General features: G+C 40.5%; 1 protein-coding gene across 5 annotated transcripts in view; it reads right to left on the bottom strand.

The window, feature by feature from the left end:
- MICAL2 (microtubule associated monooxygenase, calponin and LIM domain containing 2) overlaps window positions 1–20,006 on the bottom strand; it is a gene marked incomplete at both ends in the record, with an annotated part of 106,484 nt that extends 86,478 nt beyond the window's left edge. For all 5 annotated transcript variants that reach the window (XM_080345528.1, XM_080345529.1, XM_080345530.1 and 2 more), the window contains one exon: window positions 19,743–20,006. In XM_080345528.1, coding sequence (XP_080201654.1) covers window positions 19,743–20,006 — 264 coding nt within the window. The remainder of the gene's footprint in view (window positions 1–19,742) is intronic.
- Window positions 20,007–23,588: the final 3,582 nt, after the last annotated feature.

The following is a 23,588-nucleotide window of genomic DNA, read 5'->3' as shown; positions in this document are numbered from 1 at the left end:
TAAAAACATGTAACAGAAGAAACAGCAAAAAGCCAAACACTTTTGAGCATCTGCTTGTACATTTCTAGCTCACTCACATTTAGTGTTTCAGAAGTGCTTGCAGTAAACAGGACTGCAGCTACATAAAAGGGAGGGGAAAGGAAATAGGTAGGCTTGGTGTAGGCTTCTTTTTGTTTTAGACAGGAAACTGGTGTACATTTGCTAGGCTTGTTAGACAAATCTATGATAAGCCAGTAATCTTGCAGTATCAGTTACTCTCTCTTTCAAGCGAGGGCATATCCTGAATATAACAGCCAGTTCACCGCTGCTGTAACACAAGGTATGTCAAGGGGAGTCAGGGAACTCAGCCTCTCCTATTCCATTTCACCCAGTGGTCAACACCCTCACCTTCAGGGCAAGCACATTCTAGAAGTTTAAGCCTAAGTCTGGGCATTGTCAGAAAAACCGCTTCAGAAACCATGACAGAGAATTCTCACCCAAATTTTAGTTGACAGCTGTACGTTTTCACAGACTAACAAGCAAAGGATTTCCAGAAAGAAAATTAATTAAAACCCAACCATATTTAATGCTTACATTTTCCCCGATTACTAAAAAACTATTAGAAACAGCCTTATAGCCGGACAACATTGTTATTCCATGCATCCCCCAAAACCCACCCACCCCACAGTCCCCCTAGACCTCGCAGACCCCAGGGCCCCAGTTCAGACCCTGGGCTCGAGCAGGGGGGTGAGGTGGACTGGAGTGGAGCCGCACTGCAAACCCAAACCCATTATCTCACAGGCCAGACATGCTCCTGTGTGTCCTGCACACATAGCCAGACAGTGATTACAGTTTCAAAGCAAGCACGGACTGTATCTGGAGACTCGTTGGATAAGAGTCTGGTTCCCATTACACTTTAGTTTCGTAAAATAGAGTCATTTATTTATTTTGGTTCATTCTGTGATTTGTTTTCAGATTTAACAACTTAAGCAAAAATTATCTGGTACTGACTTTTGTCCATTATTTTTGTCCAACCCAATAGTAAAAGTGCAATTTTTTTTTAAATTGAATAAAACCTTCAAATAAATTCCCATTGAAGGAAGAGCTCCTCTGAGGTGCTTTTGCTTTAGGCAAGTGTTTTGTTAACTAGAGATACTAACAAAGTTAGGGTTTTGCATTAGCCACTTCCTCCTAAAAGAACATATTTAATTCATAATTTCACAAGAAGACTCCTCGCTGCATGCTAAATATTAAGTAAACATCAACAGACGTAATTATATAAAGGAAGACAATGGAGTGCAGATGTTCTCCTGACTGCAGAGGATGTCTGGTGGAGTGTGGGTCGGCTCTGCTCTGCACATGCTTGTTGTGATCAACACGAGACCTCTGAGATCTGACAAGTGACTGACTTGTCTTCACAGCTACACAATTGTCTGGTCATGTTTAGCAAGCAGTTAGAAACCTTTTACAAATAAAGACCATACACGGCTTGATAAGGTGGGGTTGTTTTTTTGGCTAACAAGCTATATCATATATAAATAAATGCAACTTTAAATCTCAAAAGACTGGGGTTTTTTAGTTATAGCGGATCCTGCCAAGTAATAAAACCCACACAGAAAACACTATTAGTTCCTCCTGATGGTCTGCAACACAGTATGTTAAAATTTTAAGGAGGCTTCTGCTCTCTCCCCTCCTGCTATCACCATTGACAAAATATCTTCCTAATTGCCTAGAGACACTGTGAAAAATGATTGTATATTTGCTATCAGCCATGGTTACCTTCCATAAACAAATTTATCTATGTCTCAGAGCTATTTGATTTATTAAGGAGCCTTCCTGCTAGTGCAGAGCTTATTCTTGGCAATTTGTCATCTTTTTTCTTTTTTTTAAACTTCTGGGGTCAAAACCAGCACAAAACCCTTGCAAAGGTAATTCCTACTCTGTTTCTGTTCCTACCTTTACAAAGTAAGGAAAGGGACCATACCACTGTGCTGTCCCTGCCCTCCCTCCCCAGCTCTCTGGTTGCAAACAAAGTCACAGAAGAAATCTGTTTGCAGCCAGACTGGAACAAACCTTGAACAGCTTCCTATTTCCAGCTCCTGGTACCCCAGTCTTCTGGCTCATCAGGGCCTGCTTTAGAAATTAATTTCTTGCAATTTAACACAGATTGTGACAACTCACATCACATAAGGAAGGCTTGAATAATCAATCCTGAAATCTAACAAACATTAACTGTTTCTTGACATCCACATGGCCATTTACAGCTCAACCGTCTTCTAATGGTGCCAGATCTTCTCCTAAAAAGGTAAAGGGCAACTTGACTTTTCAAAGCATCTTATTCAAATTAATCCAAGTAACACTTGCTGAGGAGAACTGACAAGGAGCTTTTGCATATTTCTTGTTCAGGCTGGAAACAAATGGAAAAAGACTTTTATAGATTACAGGGCAGCTTATCCAAGAACGAAATCATGACCAGACCTCTGTGACCTGCCTGAAGTATCAGTATCACGTTAGATGTTATATCCTGTTTTACTACCGAGAGTATACCATGTCAGTGCAAGAGAGGAGGCATTTTTCTCAGTGAAAACCTCAAAGGGCTGATCTTCTGCCTGCAAATGAATGTAAATGCTTCCTCTCAAATGAGAATCTTCATGAAATCTAATACACTCCCCATAACGACACCTACATTAACACAAAGAAAGGAGCAAGCAAAAGTACAGAAAGAAAAGTGAGGAGGGAGGAAACATCCCAGTTATGCATTCATGTGGCAGATTAAAGCATGAGATTTTAAAATGCCAAGTTTCCTCCTTTCTCCTTCATGAAAATAATTCATCTTTGCACATATTTCATCCAGACATCTTACAAATGCTTTAAATATTCAGCACGCATCTTCTAGAAGAGGAACCGCACACAGTGGGTGCCAGACACTCCGCACACACCTGGACAGTGGCTTGTCCTGGACAAGCACCCATGGGCTCCATCGCCTCAGCAATGGGACCAGGTAAAGTTACATACATTGAATTTCCAAACTCCAGCTACTCAGCGACTGGCAGTACCAAAGAGACTATCCATTAGCACTAACTCCTACAAGTAATGGTCACAAGTACTTTCCATGAGAATTCTACCTGAGCTAAATTCATCTACTCTCCTTACAAATATCCTGGATATTAATGATACTAATTACGAGATGATGAATGAACTATCGTGATGAATGCAGATGCAAAAATGAACATTTTACAGTTATGACATGTTAGCATAAGTAAATGCACACCTGGTTTGAGTTAAACTTCTGCAAGAGCATTTTTAAGAATACCAGTTACAAAATTCCCACTGAAGAGGACTAATGCAAGTTTACAGGCCAGTAATAGTTTCCTAGTGACACGCTTAAGACTATTTCAGTTTAAAATTATTAATATTAAGTACAGCACAGAAATTCTTGTGCTTCAAAATAGAACACTAATAAGTCCGTGCATATTTTATAGAAGTAGTATACTTAAGCTGTTGAGTCAATACTATGTTTCTACTATACTGTTAAAATGTACTGTGCTTTTCCTAAAAGACAATTATTTGTTTCTGTATAAATCTTGTCCCACACTATACCCAAGCACACTACTCATTGCATTACTTATCTTCAGACTGAAATAAAGCAGAAACTTCATGTATTTTTTTTCTCCTCAAGTACAATTAAAAGATATCAGAAAGTTTCACTTGTAATAATATAAACACACACAGCACTTGGTAAGTCCCATAAGCTTGATTCTACTCAAAGGTCAACTTGACTTTAAGAGATGCTACTTTCCCTCTATTGGTAGATTTAAGAATGGCAGTGTCTTGAGAATCTCCAGAAAATGTTTCGACACTAAGAGCCCTTGGTGCTGAGCTAAATGGTAGCACAAGGTACCTCTCCAAAAGCAGAATGACTTTTGTGCCATGTGCAGGTTTTCGATATGATCTCCTGGACATGATGTACAAATATATGACTTACAAAATAGAAGGAGAGGAAAGGGAGAAAGGGATGCTAAGTAAAGGCCTCTTGCAATCCCTCACGTCCTCCACTATTAAATCTGCAGCCTGTGAATCCAGCCACCTATATCCCTTTCTGGAAAAACCATATGCAGTTTAACAGCTGAGAATGTGCGGAACGCCTCCATTGGTCTTCATGCAGTAAACTTAAAGAAACAACTGAAGTTTTGAGAGAAAGGGGCAGAGAGCAACAATACTAGCACTATGTTTAACAAAAACAAAGTAACACTCTGCAATGGCCTAGTCACAGAAATCTCATCCATTTTAACAGTTTAAAGGCAGAATCTTCTCATTTACCTTGAAAAATGTAAAAAAAAAAGTGAGCTCTTGGCATTTATATGCTGACAGTGAAGCAGTCTACAAGTAGCATGTGGGTGGTGGATGCAATCAAACAGCATCTCTTTGCACAGTTATGAATAGACCAGTCCTGTTGCACCTTGACGCATTACACTGTTATCGTCCAACTCTGAATCTCTCACTGCTCTCCCGCCTAAAGTACTCAACTGTTAAAATTACTCCTGGAAAACAAACAAATGTTCAGTTATGATGTACTCCCTGTATGGTCTTGGGATGAAGATGGAAGTTACAGTCACTCCAGGAATTCAGGATTTTCTTATTTCTGCCTTTCATTTGTTTTGGAGGTGAAAAAGAAGAGACTCCTTCTTGACAGCAACTGGATAGACACAGAGACATCCTTCTTTGTCCTAGGGCATGCCAGGTAAGAAGCACCACTTCCACTCCTCAGTGGAAACACACATACATACTAGTGAAAAAATAATGCACATCGTCTGCCTAGATTATTTAGCTTCCTTTAGCTTATATGTAATATTTACCCAGACTACCACTTTGAATTCAAAACCTATAGGAATAGCTCTTGCTATGAGAAAGGAGCATCAAGGGGTGGCTTTCCCCACGCACGGTGCTGCAGGTGTCCCCGGTGGCTGTGGGCCACGCAGTGATAAGGGGCTCTGCCTGCACCTAGACAGCCCACAGGACACAGAAGGACAGAAGACTTTGCCTTTGCATGGCAAACCCTCTGCCATCGCTTGCTCTGGGCCTCGGGTGTGTTCATTTCCACAGTCACCAAATCTGGGACTTCACACCAGCCCTGGCCATTGTGCAACGTCCAAAGTGACAGGGATGCACCAAGGATTCATTTGACTGATTCCACAGGATCACAGCCTGCATGGATTTGGGCAAGTGTTTATTCGTGATAGCGCTAACTGTGACGCAACACGAGATAGGCAGGAAATGTAACGAAACAACACATTTTCTGGATCAGCAATGACTGTTTCCCTGGAAAGGCTCCAAAGAGAAACAGCTGCATAAGCAGCTCAGGCAGGCGGCTACCAGAAGCTGCAGGGGGAAGCTCTCTCCACCACAATGCTTTTCACTTCATCCCTTTTACTAGACATGAAAATGCTTCTGGCAAAAATAGGACTGCTCAGTAGGACATTTCTGACTTACTGACTTACAGTTCATCTCACATTTGTAGTCTCAGATTTTATCACAAATTCACTGACAGCCACTGGATACAACAGTGCAGTCAAACGTACTCTGAATCCACAGAATAGCCGGTACAATTTTTAAAGTTTGAAACATTGTAATTGAAGCCACTGAAAAATAAAATTACATATGCCACTTCAGACAATGTTAAAAATGTCAAGAGCTAAAACTTTAAATAAAAGAAAAAAAAAAAAAAAAAGTGAAGCTCACAATAGGCACAATACATTTTCTCAGTCTAAAATGCAAGTCTAGTCTTGCTACAGCCCCAGTCCTACCAAAGCACTTCAACACATGGTTGTTCCCCTAAACTCAGCAACCCTGTTTAGGCACTCGCTGCTTCTCTAGACAAAGGCCCCCATACAAAGTGCTTTTCATCTCCTTTTCTACACAGCAGGCCAGTCACTGGCACCAATGAAGGATGAAGTGCTATAAGATGGCTCAGGTACCTGGCACATTAGAGCTACAGAGCCCAGCGCTCTCTTGACAGTAACATGCCCTACATCACGTGAGATGCTCGCTCTTGTTGCCTGCTGCTGACTTGTTGAGTATTACCATACCTATCGAACCAGTTTTGCTAAAAGGCAAATAGAACATGACCCTATCAAGAACACTGATGATAACTGCAGCTAAATATGGCAGTGATTTGGAAGGTGTCCATTCACCTACGTACATATATAGAAAAGGGACCTTACCAACCTAAAACAAGAATTCTTTTCTTCTTTTTTAGAAAGAGGCCAGATACTTCAACAAATACCCAAAATTTCTGTGGTGAACAGATCTATAACATGCAGACGTTAAAAGAAAAAAAAAATTCTTCTCTCAAGTGAAGGGGAAGAAAAGGTGTAAGAGCTAATTAAACTCACCCTACAAAAATTAAGTACTCTTTAAAAGCATGTTTTCCTTTATTATACTATGTTTTATGAGCTCCTTATAAAATTAGTAAGATTAAAAATGTTTCATTTGACAAAAATAGTATTCGGTTAAATGTATTTTAATGAGAGTTCCTAACTCTCCAAAGGGTTATGCGAACACTACTTAAATGTACTACAGTTCCAAAATCTACGTTAAAATATTATTAAGACTAGCTGGATCTTGCTGAGCAGACATTTTTGGAGTGTGAACACCACACAAATAGCACTGTTGGGGAAGTTCAAAGACAGCTGGGAACAGCAAGGCTCACGCACCCCAAATTGCCACCACTGGCAGCAACAAAACCCTGCCCTGGTGCAGGAAACGCAACACGAGTCCATCCCACCAGCATTTCACCCTTTGTACCCCCAGCTACGCACCTCAGAAATATGCAGGCTTGTCATCTCCTGCCAAAAGCACCTGTATCAACAATTGGCAAAAACAAAGACATTGCTGTTTTTCTTTTTAAAAGACTGTAAAATGGATTTGAAGCTACCTAATCTAGGCTGACTTTGTCCAAAGTGCTTTCCCCAGCTCCGCGCCCTGCAGCTGCTGCACTCACAGCTGGACACGGCACAATCCAGGGATCAGAGGATCTATCTTTATTGCCCTCCTGTTTTATTGGGTCAAAATGCCAGAAGTGAAACATTAGTACATTTATTGCATTCATTTGGCTCATCTTTACTGGGATTTTTTTCTCTTTTTTGGAAGATAAGCTTCTGCATGGAAAAAAAAAACCACGTGCCTTCATTTTTCCTAGATGAATTTGGACACACTTGTCCATCCACCCTCTCTGTCTCTGAGATATATGTACTAATATTAGACTGGGATATAAAAACCTTTCCATAGTTTGAAATCAAAACAATGGTATGAAAGACATCTGAAACTTGTAGTCTGCTATGCAACACATTAAAGAAAAGCTGTATACATTCAGCATGCAAGAAGGTCAAAAGTTACTTTGTTGATGCACCAAAGCTGTTGTGACTTTGATTTTTGGAGGTTTTCTGAAGACCTCTCTCAGCTGGCATTGGTCATATTTTAAATACGTTGCCTTGATCTCAGAGCTTTTATAATAATTAAAAAAAATGCAAGTAGACACGATACAGAAAAGTATCTCTAGAAACTTTCAGTTCCCCTGCACAACAGTTACAGTTATCTGAAGAAAACCCACACAGCATCTGACAAGAAATGTTATACTATTTCAAACAAACAGATTATCCACCAGGAATCAGGCAAGAGCTTTAATCCAAAAATCTCCTCAAATAAAGTAAAAAATAAACCCTCTAACATCCTTTGAAATTAAGAGCTTATTTGCTGTTTTCTTACCTGTCATTCACTGTAATCAAAACGGGGGAAAAAACCACACCCCAAAACCAGAAGAGACTGGTTTATTTGCTTTTTTTCTGGCCAGTTGCTTAAACAATCAAAATGAAACAAGATAAACCTTGCAGAAAGAATGTTGCCTGACTATCCCAGTTATGAATACGGTTGGCAGCACATAAGTACCTTGCCTTTTTTTTGTAGGCTTATGCCTGTCATACTGAGATAATGCTTTAAGGCTATCCCTTAAAACTTAGCAAAACAAACCCAAAACAAACCCATGAAACAAAACAATTAGTCCAGAAATGGAGAACTGTTGGACAGAGATGAAGAAAGGAAAGCATGAAGAGTCAACTCCAAGCAGAGCAGAGACTAAGCAGAGACCAAGCCCCAAGTCTTGGGAGCCTGGAGAGGAATGACGCTCATGAGACTGTGATTGCAAGAGAATAATTAATCCTCTACATGGTTTCAGGATCAGGGGCTGATCAGCCAGTAACCAGCCAGTAGAGAACTTGTCGACAGACCCAGAGGAAGGGATTTCTCATGCTTTATGGCATGCAAAGCATGCAGACAAGTTGGTCAACAATCATGGCTTTGCCACAGGAAGAAATTGGTAATATGGTTTAAAAAAAAGAAAAATAGCACTGTTGCTACAGCCTGGTCTGTCTACAGCAATATTACACTGAATCTAAAATTTTTAACTAAACAACAATTACAACAAACTAACAAATCAGCTAAGCTTCCGCTTAGAAACTGGCTTTCAGAGTGGTAAGTAAAGCTATTCCAAGGTCATTTCACAGAATATTTTAAAAATATGTTCCAAAATACATTTTTCTATTAGGCGAATTTTAACCAACATCCAATTAAGACTTGGCTTTTAGAAGCTGGCATTAGGTAAGTGAGCTCACACAGAACCAGCCATCAGGTCAGAGTCAGAATCCAGATTTTAAACCTATTATTTATTTATTTTTGAAGAGCTGAATCATTTAATCCCATCATTTCTAACTTTCCTAAGCAGAATGACACTACAGCAGTGTACAGCAGCTATAGCTGAGCTCAAATGCAATGCTGTACAAGAAGGCAGCAATTTGGGGCTCCTGAGGTCTATCTTCTTCCAGCTCGTCACACAATCTTCAAAGCCACCGCAGTTCCAGCGCTCACACTCACAACCACTTAACCACTAGAGCCAAATACAGCTTCAAAGAGTAACAACCTGAATTTATTCTTTTTTTCAGTTTATTTAACTGGTCTCTTGCACATACCAGTTTGCTAGAGGTAGACAATGCTTTTACTTTTTACACGTTTATTTACAATTTGAAAACACTAGGCATTGACCAGCCAGCACCTCTTAGCTATATGGCACTCAATAGTGTCAACAAGCAAAATGGACATGAACAGCTCAAACAATTAGAAACTGTATCTTTAGCGTAACATTTTTTGGAAGGTTTCTGATAGCAGAGCAAGTTAACAGCACTCATACAGAACCAACAGACCAGGCTGCTGGCAGCGTACTGCACAGTGAAAATCAGATTTTGACACCTCTAGTTCTTATTTCCAAAATCTTTTTGGTTGAAAACAAAGAAGGTACGTAAAGAGTCCTTATTACTGAAGGAGGGAGTCTTGCAAAATAAAAGTAAATATAAAAAACGTGAAAAAATGAAAAGGAACGTGCTTGTGGAAGAGTTGAAGACGTAACATTTGGCAGCAAGTTGCACATCACGAGGTGTAACAGTCTCTTTTACACCAGCATCCTACAGAACAGAAGTGAGACAAACATACGGAGAAGATCAGTGTTTATTTACACAGACGTGTAGTAATGACTCTGTTTTCACATTCCAGCCAGGGTGAAGTTCAGAAGCACCTGCCTGAGCAACCCCGGCTTGTTCTGCAGCACTGGGGCTGCCGGGCCGTGACCCTCCCACCCGCCATGGGTCCTCCAGCCAAGTTCAACACAGAGCTGGTGGCCAGCAGACCCAGTGGCTGCCCTGCCGCTCACCACAGCCCCCACCTGCCAGGAACGGCTGCCCACCACAAACAATTATTGCCTACCTCACTAAAAAAAAAAAATCCAAGAGAAATGCATCTGCCTTCCACCGAGCCCTTGCTGATCAACGTAACTTGTTATTAATGACCTGGGTGTGTAGTCCTTGGCAGGAAGCTCGTCCCCATCTCTTGCAATGCTCTCTAATCTGAGTTGCAATTTATCCTGGGGCAGTTGTTTTATCTCAATTGTAAATCTGGAGAGGACAGTAGAGAGCACAGGTAGGATGGGGAGGTGGACACCAGCCACAGAGAGGAGTAGTTGCTGTTGCACAGGTCCTTCTAAAGCTGCTCTTGTAACTCATTTAAACGGACAGTGCAAGTAAGCAACACAAGACTAATTCAAAGTCTGGCATAACCATGTAGTTCCTTCTCAGTTAGTATCTTAGTCAAATGAACAAATCCAGAGTGATGCAAGGCAAGTAACTCTTGGTTGGTTTCTTAAGCAGAACAGGCATGACCTTGGGAAACACAAGATGTTCTTTGGACTGAAACAGGAGCAGCAAATATCCACAGCAAAATCAAACTTTGAAAAACTAAACAGAATTTGATCTAGTCATGTTTGCAAGACTATTAGAGAGAGAAGGTGAAATGAGTAACAGTTCTAGTTGTGTTCCAAGTAACTATGTAGTGTTTCTAACATAGATTAAATTAAGGTATTTAAGCCTTTCCTACAGGTCACGGTCTCGTCTCTAAAACTCTGACCATTCTTGGTCTTGTTTATCTCTCTCTTGTCTGTAACACATGCTTCAAGTTGGGCAAAATATTTTAGCTGGGTTTTCACCTGCACCACCTAGATGAAAAGGAAACCACCCCAGTCCCTAACACCACAGGCCTCCTTAGGCTCCCAGAATCAGCTCCCCTTGAGTCAACACCACATCCTATGGACTCAGGCTTGTTGTGTGGTCCATTATATGCACCAAATCATTTTCTGCAGCATATTCCCAATTTTCTCTGAGTGTTACACACCTTTGTTAGAAGGGTCATAATTTTCTAGTAGCTTTCATAAATTTTATCCTGTTGATCTCAGACCATTTCTTCAATTTTTCAATATTTTAAAAAAATTCTAATCCTGTATTTCAAAGCACTTGCAACCCATTCCAGCTTGGTTACCTCCACACCTCCTCAGTCCAGCACCCAAATTCTTCATTAGTATGACAAATACCAGTCTACAGCAACGATCACTGAAATCCCACTTAATGTGTTGCCCCAGTGTAGCAGCAAACTATTGCTAGCACTGCTCTAAGTACAGCTCTTTAGCTGCCCATGTGCCATAACTTAATGTAAACTATATTCACAAGTTTGCTCATTACAGCAAGGGCTTTATGAGGGTCAAGTCAGAACTGCAGCTTCTGCTTCCCTCAGACACGCTGGGCCAACTTCTTCATAAAGGAGGAAGATGCCTGTATCTGGCTGTAGCGCTCACAAGCAATGCAAGATGCCACCAGTACCTACTTCATCCCTCCTCTCCCAGTTGGTTTGTATAACAGCCCCACAGCTCTCATGTATTTCTAATTTAAAACTTCAGTAGACATGAAGTACAGCTCTTCTGTTAGCTGAAATGATACAACACCTGTCCTCCTGCCACCACCCAAGAGCCAGACAAAACCAAGGCACATCAAGCACCTTTCAGGCTGCCATGGTTCTGGAAGATTTGCAGTAGAACGTGCCCAGCTGCCAGGATGACAGCTGTCCCTTGTGAAGGCTTTTTCACCACAGAAATATGCGGTTCTTCCCACCACCAGGTTTGTTCCAAAATACAGCTCAAACCCACCCAAACATTCCCAAGCCAAGGGAAAGGTTAGAAGAGTGAACAATTAGAAAACTATAATAATGTCACATTGGGGTATAAACTCAGATTATTTTTCAATAAACATTCTTCATCAGATATATAGGTTAAGGCACAAATATCCTAGAGACCTGAAATGGCAAGCAGGTGTCCATGTTTCCAGAAACCTGGTGGATTGCAGACACAAACATGTTCTGTGCATAAATGTAGACATGTTAGGCAATGTGGGAATTTTAGGAACTGAACAACAATAATCCACCTTTAAACACTGTAGCAGAGAAAGTGAGGCAAATTAACCCAATTTCAAGAGCATTAAAGGGAAATTTCTACTTTGTCATGACAACATCCCAGTTAAACTCCACCACTGCTAAGGCTTTTAGAGAGGAAATGCAAATAGAATTGTGTTATTTGCTTAAGACAATCAGCTTCTACTGAAATACAGGGCGCTTCAAAAAGATGGACCCAAATTGAAATCACTATATCTCTTTTTCTGGAGTTGTTTTAGACCTGCACATTTGACCACTTATTTAGTAACCAGATGTCTTCAAGCTGGAGACTTTCATGTGTGAGTTTCAAAACCTTTTTTTCTGAAGTACAGCAAAGAAATATACTGCTTTGAAACTGGGTTCATCTTGAAACACCCTGCATTTTACATCTTCACTTCTTATAGAGCACCTCTTAGAACTGTGGTATTTTACCTTCTACCAAAAGTGTTTTAAAAGCGTTTTGCCTAAAACAGAAAATAATGTAGAATTAGATTTGTCAGCTGAAAGAGGAAAGAGAACAACCACATCCCCAAAATCCCAGGTTCTCACGACAGACATGGGAACCTTGGGAAGGACCTGAGCTGTAGGAGACAGGAAATTGCCTTATTGTCTGAAATCTGGTTTTTAGCAGCCAAGTGTTTAATCACGTCTTGGTAGCAAAAGTTATGTATTTCCTCACTTATCGGTACACAAACATTACCAGAGCGAAGCTGGAAACGTAGCTAACAACAAACCCCTGACAAACACATCTGGGGGCTCTCTGAGGCCTGGAGAAGAAGCCAGAACATAGCATGGACACTGGTGGTGTGGGGCCCGCACTGGAGCACCCCTGAATGGTGGACAGACATATGGACCTGCCGCTTCACACAAAACCAAACCACTGCAAAGCCAGAGTTGTGTGTGGGAACACACCCTGTCGCAACCTTTTGCTTCATCCAAACTTAATTAAGCCACTTGCGGAGACAATAGTAGCGTTTTGTGTGAAAGTAACTGGGTGTCACTCCCTGTGGGAATCTCTATAAAACATCTAGGAAATCAGGTCAGGGTGGGACAGTTCCCTTCTGTTTGCCCATTACTTGCAAAGCCATTAAGCAGGGGACACAGAAACAGCACAGTGCTTTTAAGTACAGATGTAAAGCTACTGTTATCTTGCGAGCCAAAAAATTTAGAATTCCCAAATGCCTGAAAACATCTTAGTTAGGCTGTCTGATTATGTTACTTTGGCTGGGCTTCATTGCTTTTCATGACCGATAAAGCTGAAAAATCGTGTGTTTGTGGAAATGTCTGTAGGATAATAAAAATAAAGTGACTTCATTACCAAATCACATGCCAAACATTTGCTTTTGCTGACGTAATTTGGCCCAATCTCAGTTTAAAACACAGCTCAAAGAGTCAAATGCTTTTTTTTGTTTCCAAAGAACCCTGTCCGCTGTGTGTCCTGCCATCACCCGAGCTTCTCATCCCCTCGCTAAAAATCCTTAGAGATAAAAATGCATAGATGGTGACTTCCGTGGTTTCACTGCATGTTCACAGGTAACTTGCTGCTTTTCCCCTCATCCCAAACAAATCTTCTTTACCACTTATTCTCATTAGTCCCATGTTTTCTACTACTTGGAAATAATTCTGTAAAAGTTACATATTAAAATACTTTAAAATAAGTTTACAATGAAAAACCAGTGCAAGGTTTTAGGTGCCCTGTCCTAAAAGGCAAAAGCAAAAAAACACAGACACCAAAATAAGCAGTTTGTCTTTCATGTACACCAAACAATCCTAGATGCCACTCTAAATGTCAATAGAATACATGGCTCTGAATGGCCATAACACCTCCATAGTTTCTGGATCAGCTATCCAAGCACTGTGTATTTCAATTTGGGAGGGAAAAAAAAAGCAAGCAAGCAGCTGAATGTCTTTTTGTGAAAAGTCACAACCCTTTTCATTCACTAAACTTTCTATAAATATGGCAGCCAGCTTCTAGTTTCGAGTTTTATGACCTTCACAAGAATGCGTTTTTATTATAATAAGCAAGTCAGCAATGCTATCTCATACATCTAAGATAAGTTTGGTGTGTTCATTATAAACCCCGATTATCATGTTTGGAAATCTCCCCATTTCGATTATTATTTTGAAGAGATTAGCAAATCCAGCAAAAGGGACATGCCATCTGGATATTTGCTCTTTATAGAATAAACAGGTTAAAGTTTGCAATATAATAAGGATATTTTTGAGCTGGAGCACAACTAGCACTCCCTTCTTTCATGTTACTATTCAATTACTCTCTTTAAAAAAAAAAAGTACTTGTCTCAAGGGACACTATCAGTCAGAACACACAAACTCACTGGCTTCTGTACCAGTACATACAGCCATACAGCACAGCAGAAACCTGGCTAAAAATTGTGAGTTGCCTCTGGAGGATCAACAAACGCCAGCGCTTCAGGAGGAAATTTAGCCACAATACCAGCAGGTTTATACACGCTGGATGATTTGCTTAATTAAGAGATGAGTATTTGTTTAGCACTACAGAGGAAGGTGGAGAGAGGGGAGAGGAAGACATGTAGAATACAACCTGCCTCATTTACCATGAGGGGCAAGACTGCAGATTAGTATGTTTGTAAACAACTGAGGGATGGTAAGAAGCCAATTTCTACCTAATAACAAGGACAGAGACCTGGTATCCGCTCCCCATCCTGGTGATTATCCTACGGCTACAGAACACAGCAGCAGCCAGCACTGCCAAGAAGTACCTCTCCCCTTCTCAGCACTGTGGGAAGGAGAGGACCAAGCAAGGAAGGTTTTATTAACTCCCAAAGCATTCATTTGGCAGTCTTCGCAAATGAAGACAATAGGCAAAAGAGCGGAAGGGGTTTGGCAGATAAAGACCATCCTGTTTTATCATCTGTGGGTACACCAGTGTGGTTTGTACAGGGAGATGAGTCTCAGAGCCAGAGGTGAGTCAGCCCCAAAGCTCCCAACCTCCATCCCCATTTCTGACCCAGGGCCCCTCTTCAGCTGACTCACATCCTGGCCCCCAACTCCCCTCCATCCCCCCTCAAGCCACACGCTCTCTGTAACGCTGCCTCAGCTAAAGCAGCACCGTGGAGCCTTCCCTGTGACAGAAATGCCAATGCCACCAAGCCCGGGCAGGACCAACAGCACGTGACACTACTGAAAAGAGCCACTGCGTTTTTACGCAAGCCCTGGAAATACAGTCATAAATAATTTTAGAGTCATTCTCTTGCAATAAGTTTCCCAATATGACTTTTTGAAAGAGAACCTAATCTATTAGAAAACAAGCTTTGAAAGGCCAAGTCCAGGAATGAGGAAAACAAGAGGCCAGAGGGACTGAGTTCAAGTTCATTGCATTTGTTTTTAAGGGATCTACACAATAGATACACATATACATATGACAGATATACACCTACAAATGCACATATGTATATATTTATATACACAGCACTCAAAACCTGCTTTATACTAATGTCTAGTTAGGCCATGAAACCTCTGCTTAAGCTGTGCAAGTCTTCTGCCCAGAAACCCTGCCCAAGGTGGGGCCTACTATAGAGACAGTGCTTGGAAGAACAAAGCCATGAACAGGAATTGGCCAGTGCCCTCCCCACAATGCACAACACCATCATCTGAAACTGGGCATACCCAGAGAGAAACGCTAGAGTCTATCAAGGCACTCATTAACTACATGTTGGACTTGAATCAAAGTGTCCTCAGCTCTCCTTGAGCGTAAGCATGTGTTTTGAAAAGAAACAGCATACGTGTTTGAGGGGGAAGACAACATTACATTTGCATGCTTTAGAGAAACACCTCCCTTCAGAATAATTCTGGGATGTTTCCATGTGCAGCGATCTCTGCTCTTCTCAAACATGAATCTACAGTCTTGGAAGAGCCAGAATTTCAGGTGCACAGCATGAACCAGGTACTGCCCTCTGATACACACACATACATATCCCAAACGTCAGTGGGAGCCTCATTTACATGTACAGGCACATATCTTTTTCATTTACACATGTAAACTGCCATTAAATCAAGTAAAGAACCTATACCATACAGAGAGGTTCAAATAAATATTTAAAGAACACTCTCATATGTCTTCAATAGGCCATTGAATACACTGTGCAACTAGCTGGACGATTTCTTGTTCATCATCATATTATATTTTGCATGTTCAAAAATTTAGAGAGACAGTCAAACTGCTGGCATGGTGAACAACATATGCTAAACCTTTAATCTTCTTCAATCGTCTAGCTACATTTCATTCCATGAAGAAACAAATAATCATTATAGATACCAACCATGCTACTCTGAGTTGATTAGTAAAAGATGAAAATGAGAGAGGAACTTTGCCAAGATAATCAAGCTGTGCTGTTTTTCTAGACATATTTGCAAAAATCACAGTATGGTTTCTAGAGTTTTGGCCACTTAGGACAGACTTCTGTTTCCCTCTAATACTGGTGAACTGTGCAAATGCCAGCTCCAGAGACATCTATTCTGAACAGAGCTCATTCCCATTTTACAAGCTTGTGATGGAAGTGTATGTTTGATAGAGATTTAACATACATAGAGATGAGCTCTTACATTTCCAAAAAAAAGTTTGTTTCTTCCCCAGTTTTGTGCATGTCTTTCTGCAGCACTTTGGGTTTTGTTGCTATTGGGCTTGGTTTTGTTGGGGTTTTTTTTGGTGTTTGTTTTGTTGGTTGGGTTTAGTGTTTGGTTGGTTTTTTGTTGGTTTGTTTGGTTGTTTTTTCTTCTACAAGTAATTAAAGGGAAAGTAAAGTCCACAGTAAGGCAACTCTGAAATAGTAGGGGGTTTGAACTTCAAAAGTTGTTCAACTGGTTTTATTCATCCAGCTTAAAATCATATCATTGTAGAAACTCTGAAAGCTGTATTGGGCAATGTTCTTCAAGAGCAGTTAAGACAGAGGATTATTGTTATTTAGCTGGAGCAGAATGTTTTCTATGTATAAAACTTACGCATATTATCATGAGTAACTTAAGTGTAGCTAAGGAGTTTTTAAGCACAAAAATCAACAAGTACAGCATTCAGCTCTTAAATACTGTGCAAAAAAATGAGCTGGTTTTGGACAAGGCAGCAGGTTCTTGGTTTAAAAAAAAATAAATTAAAAAATAATAATTTTAAAAAAAGAGATACATGAGTAGTTTCGATCCCGATTGTGTTTTATCTGTTTTATCTTCTCCAAAGAAGACTGGGAAGATCGAAAGAAGCCAGAGAGATTGCAAAGCTGTATCTGAGAAGAACTGTGAGCTACAGACTCAGCTACAGAGCTCATGGCCACAAAATCATATAAAGCCTTCAAGTCATATACTTCCTTAAAATAATGCCTACTAGCAATCTTGGCTCTGTTTACAGAACTGCAGTTGCAAAAATCCACTTAGCTCATCTTGTGATCCTATTTAACACGTAAGATTTTTACTGCGGGCTGATCTACTTCAACCAGCCCCTGGGCAACTCCACAGAGGTGAGCACTGGGCGCTGCTGACAACTCCCATTTGCCTGCTCCACTACTAAAAATGGTAGCCAGCATCACATGCGAGAAAGACAGAAGCTTAAAATTGCCAGTTGCACAAAGGGAAATTATGGTATGTATATTGTAGCCTAATCTCTCTGCACTGGCATTTTGGTTGGAATGCCAGCATTTCTGGGAATTCCTTATCTGTAAGCAGGGCTGTCAGAGTCCACCACGGCAACCATCAGGGAGTCCACAGTCTTTGCCCAACGTGTCTCCTTTCATTCCTGCTGCATAGATAGGCTTTCACAGCCGGCTGTGATTCATGTGTGAGGAATGTTTGGTAGATATCCCCACAGAGCCTGCAGACCGTGGTTACTGCTTCCATTCGCAGCAATCTGAAGATTCATGTTTTTTCATTTGCAGCAATCTGGAGATTCATGTTTCTCTCGTTAAGTCAGTGATGACACAGTGAAGTGTGGGTCTGGGCATGGTCCAGGTTCATAGTGAACATCTACAAGTATTTCACAGAACATCTATACACACTCTGTTCATATACAAACATCCTATATTCATTTGCAATTTGATCATGGGTGCATCATAGATATGTCCATTAATTTCTACAAATACTTATACCATGCCACTAAAAATAAATCTTTACTCTTGAAGAGCAGTAATACCATACTTTCAACCCTGCAGAAGGTGTTGATTAGCCTCCTGCCTGGCAGCCTTGTAAAGCATTACACAGGCTGTCTTTTATGTACCAATTGATTTCTGTGAGTCTCTTCACCATATACAAAAATTAATCACTTTGCCTAAGAACTTTGCAGAACCAGGCCCTGGCTTTGTAATTTCACACTTAAGAGAGAAGTACTTCATTTTTATATTTCACCTGGCTCTTAAAACTGCTGTTTTGTTTTGCAAATACTTCCTCAAACTAACCATGGAAATCTGGACCTGGGGCTGTATGTGTAGGTAAGGTATATGTGGAGTATCTCCTATAATTTGTTAATCATCGGACACTTTCTCATTCTTTCCCTTTCCTGTATGTTTTCATCACAAAGATGAACAGATGTTCAAGGCCTTTTCAAAAGAACAAAAGGGAGGAAGGAAACACAGGTCAAAAAGTGAAACAAAGGGAAAAAGGAAAGGAGAAAAACAGGCTGTCAGGAAAGCATTGCAAATAGCTGTAATGGCACTCTTCATTTTTTAAAGAAAACTGTAGTAAGGACATTCATTATCTTAGAAAAAGTTAATAATAAAGAGCTTATTAAAAATTAATTTAAAAACCCAGAGGCCTATATATGTACTGAAGATAACATGGTGTCCTTCTCCCTGGCTTTTTTCTAGAAGTTTCAATGCAATGATGCAAACAAGAAGAAAGAGACCTTCGACGCTGCCTGTCTGCTGAGTCCATAAAATAATTAAAGCTGTCACTGAAGCGTTAAGAAGTTGTCCACAGTTTGGGGGTCTAGTTACTAACCAGTGTGTTCTTCCTCCCTGTTCTACACAGTCAAATAGCTTCTTAAAACTTATCCTTCTTGGGGCAACTTTTAGCCATCACTTGCAGTAAAGAAGTGAATCGCTCTCAGACAAAGCTATTAAAAATATTCTGTGATAGCTAGATTTAACAAGTGATATGAACTAGAGTATTTTGTACAGTTTTATCAACCAGATTTATACCAGCGTTCAGTGGTTCTCCCTATCAAAATATGATATTGCGTGGTCTGCAGAAGAGAAAATAATTTCCTGGCCTTACCAAAACTAAGCAGACCATCTCCTTCAGTAACTACCACATAATTATCCAAATTCTGCTTGTGAAAAAGCAGTTACAGGAAAGTATTTAAATAATCTCTAAGCAGAGCAGGATTTTGTCTTGCTGTCATTTAGCAACTCGAGTCAATGCCAGGTGACAAGGACAGATCCTCAGGCCTCTAAGTAGCACTTCCCAGAGAACAGTTTAGGAAGTGCTGCTGAAACACGTTTGACCAGTCCTTGTGTCTTACAGCACACACCAAGCAGCGAACAGAGGAGTCTGCTGAATATACTCTGCTTTGCACTTTGCAAAACCCTTTTTCATAAAGCAAGCAGTTCTTGTAAGCCTGGAATAAATGAAGCCTACCTACTGCCTCATGCGTTTACATTTCACACTGGATTGACATCAATGTCTAAAGAGGGCAGAGAACTTTTCTGCCACGATAGAAGCGGATTGTAAAGCAGGGTGCTCTTAGGACCAGTCTTAGATGCCGTGTTTCCACAAAACTTGCAGAACAAAAATATCTGAAAATTTGTCAAAATCAGTTGGTATCAGCCAGTTTCAGAAAGCACATTAAAGGGAAAGTTACATTGCATGTGATGGTATAAACTCTGCTTCTGCAGAAAAATAAGTTTAAAAGATTCTAAGCTATGAAATGAAAACTGAACTTCTCCACTTACCTTAGTGTTCATACAAGATTTTCCTCGTTTGTATTCTTTGTGACTTGCTCTTTTATCAAGCTTGTTCCACAAAGCTTTGGCTTTCCACGTGGTCACTCTTGACTTCAGTTTGGTGTAAAAGTTTCTATTGTCCAAAGGATCTAATTCAAGTTGGCGAGTGAGAATATTAAAGGCCTGAATGGTACCTTTGCATGTTGATGCTTGTATAAAGTTTTCAAATATCTGGCCAGCTTGACTGTATTTTTCATCATCGTTTTCCCCCATGTTACAATAAATGTGTTGAAAAGGATCAAGCTGGAGCTCTTGCGCCGGGGTACAGGTGATCAACACTACCAAGTACTTCCACGCATGTTACTCCTGAAAAAGACAAACACGGGTCATATTAAAGCAAGTCTGCCTGACAAATTAACCCCACAAACTGTATATCCAATATAGAACAATAAAATACAATAAAAAACACAGGATATGGTGACTGGATAACCAGATGCAAAGTTAGTAGTGGCATCCATGGTAAGCATTACAAGTAAACATAATATACTTCTGCTATCATGGCATGGACTTCACAAAGACTGCCTTAAAAACCCTACAAACTCAAGCCTACTGCTGGCCTACAACCAGCTTCACTGAGAGCCTGAGGATTTCTTTAAGTTTTGTTCAGTGATAACAAGCAATAGATGAAGCAAAACAAGTGTCCAGATGCTTCTCCCAAGCAGAATTTATGTCATGTCAAGCACACCTTTGCTAAACCTTTGGTCTTAAAAATTCTTAGAAACCTGCAGCCAAAAGTCAACACTATCTGAGGGAGTTTCCTCCCATTGCACGAGCTAGGCCCAAGAGTGCACCTTAGCCAAATACATTTAGAATTGGCACAACCACTTGCCACAAGCAAACACACAAAACAGGCTCAGCAGAAACATTATCACAAGTTACACCAGAACTGAAGACAGAGAAAACAAGTAACCATAGAGAGCTGCCCTTTTTCTAATTCTCTTGCCAAAACGAGAAAGGGTTCAGTGCTTTAGTGCATAGAAAGGAATTTTATCTCCACGTCTCCGCATGTTAAACGCTGAAGTTATGCGTTTGGAGTCTTACCTTGTCATGTGCCGATGATATAAAGTAATGATGTTTGGCCCACTAAGCCTCGTTGGCTTTTCCCAGTAACATGATCACTGTCAAACTGGGACTGATATTCCAGATAAATACCCTTAACATTCTCTAAGAGCAATGCTATTCTAAATTAACATAAGTTCGTAAGAACTAAAATACTTTCATTGTGGCACTCCCTTATCCTTCTTTAACCTTGCTCTCAATCTCTAATGCGGAGAGTCAGCCAAGATCCACTGAAAATATCCAAGTGGCTTTCACATTTTCCAAGAAAATTGTTACAGGTTATGTATAAACTTGTCCTCAGAAAAGGGTCTACCCGGACATAAGTCCAAAGATTTAAGTTATGGATTCTTTTTCTTCCTATTAAAGAATTGTCTACCAGTTCAAGAAATCAAAAACTAAATCAATGCTTGCCTAACCTCCCACTTAATTTGAAACATCATCTGTTGGCTGATAGTTTTAAAATTAATTGTTAGAAAGGCCTTTGAAGTTATGCTTTTTAATTTAACACTGTCCACAAACTATTCATTCTCTGCTTGCATTTCCTTCAAAGAAGAAGAGAGAAAAACATAACCGGTGTATTTAAGTAAAGAAGAGACCTGCCATGTCTATCTTACAATCCTCTAATACAGAAAAATATTATGCAACTTATTAAAGAGATCCCATGGGGAGATACAAGGAAGCATTTGGAATACTCACATTCCCTGGCTGCACTCAAAATAAATAACCTTTGTGTGCACATCATCAGTCTGTTGTTGGTTTGTGGGTAAAATAAATTGCCAATGTTGAGAGTTTGTACATTTTCTTAGACTAAATGTCATGATTAAATATTTGGTGCCAAGAATAAGTCAGGAAATTTTTGTTTTCCCCTCTGAATACTCGATTTATAGTATGCTCCATCCCTTTTCTGAAGAGTTTTGTGGCTTTGTGAGGTAAACGCACAAACATTTTATATGCCCTGACTTCCAGAAGGTCTAATTTTTCAAGAAACTGAGTGCCATGAACTCCAATTGACTCAAAAGGAGTTGAGGATGTCTCGCACCTTTCCAGGTTCAACTGCTCAATGATGAATTAGCAAACCCCTCCAACATCTGCAGGCCAGCAGGAGGGAGCTCAGCACCACCCTCACCAGCTCTGGCTACACAGCAGTTTTGGGGTCAGTCCTAAACCAGCCAACAGGTCCAGAAGTTCCTAGAGGAATGGGAACGGCAGAGGACTGCCGCGTGGAAAGGCTGCTGTATGTCTGGGCTTAAGCTTTACACACAAGTGCTATTATATTACAAGCAGAAGGCAACACAGGGCAACTGAAGATAGCAATGGCATAGAGTAAGATGCTACAATACAGCTTAAACAGCTTGATACAACAAGCACCCCAGAATTCAAGATCCATTGGAAAAAAATAAAATAAAAATCAAGGATATACACTTACTTTACCTGACTTCCATACCTGCCTGAGATATTCTTTATAATAGAAAAGCCGACATGTTTGGGTATTTTTTCTCAAAATGGATAGCTTCTTGGGGAGTGGGGAAGCATGAGTGAAACGTTCCACTTTGGACATTTCAGCTCAGGGAGTGGCACCCAGATTAGGTTTTCTTAATGACTGTAAACTCACGTTGCTACTGCCACAGTGCTACCAAAGACTCTGACTGACTGAACAGCTATAAAAAACAAAACAAAAACAAAACAACTTCCTCTCCATTGTTTTCATTAGCTCACCACAAGACTGTTGTATTCATAAAACACAAATATCTTTAAAAGCTAGCTCTGGCATAATTGATAAGTGGGTCTGATCACAAGTGCTTCCATTTAATGTCTTTTCTGCTCAAAAGAGAGGAGATTTTTGTAGCCTCAGCTGCTTCCATCCAGCAAGGAAAGAGGGGAAAAGGAAGGCCAAAAGAGTAGAGCCATATCTGAACCAAACAAAGAAGAAAAGCAGCATGTGCTAGGGCTGATAACGTTGAAGACAAGACAGAAGAGGTGGTTGACAGGAGCCACTGCAGGCAAACAGGAGACGAAAACATTTTTAGCGTGATGCAAACCAGTGGCGGTCAGTGTTGCACACACACAAACACACAGAGCAGACCTGGGCTTCCTCTGCCTTCCCACCACGGAAAAACAGCCAGGACACCTTTCCAGCCTTAACACCTCCCTCCTCCAACACAGCAATGCCAGGGCTGAGGCTGTTCCTTTAGGGTACAGAATTTTCTCCTCGTGAACTTCAAAAATACTCCCATCTTGTTCACATTGCAAAGCTCTGGAGAAGCATCTCAGCACAGACATCTGTTCACCAGCAAAGCATTTCTCATCACTGTGTCAGAGGTCATGTTCTCAAAAAAAGCTACATTTTGTGGTCAGAAAGGCACAGTGAGACGGGAGACTCTGGTTACTTGGGTTTTTGGCTTGCTAGAAACACCACTTTTTTCTCCTTTTTTTGGCACGAACACTGTGCTGACAGATGACAGAGAGGAAGACGTTGCTCTAAGTATATGCAGCTCATGGAAAAGTATGGTTTTTTCTCAGGAGTCACCAAGATTTCACTACGGTATTGTACCTAACTCACTAGAAACAACGCAGCAAGGACAAGAAGTTGAACTGAGTAATGAAGTATAAAGTTTACTGTTCTGTAACTGTCTCAAAGACTTAAGACGCAATGCATAAACTGATTAACTGCAGTGGGAGAAAAACAACAACGACAAAGAAACACAACACACAAACCCTAAAATAGTGTTTGAGGCA

The sequence above is a fragment of the Nesoenas mayeri genome, assembly GCF_963082525.1.
Source record: "Nesoenas mayeri genome assembly, chromosome: 5".
Lineage (NCBI taxonomy): Eukaryota > Metazoa > Chordata > Aves > Columbiformes > Columbidae > Nesoenas > Nesoenas mayeri.
The sequence above is the reverse complement of the archived record's forward strand: the minus strand, read 5'-3'. Positions and strand labels throughout refer to the sequence as shown.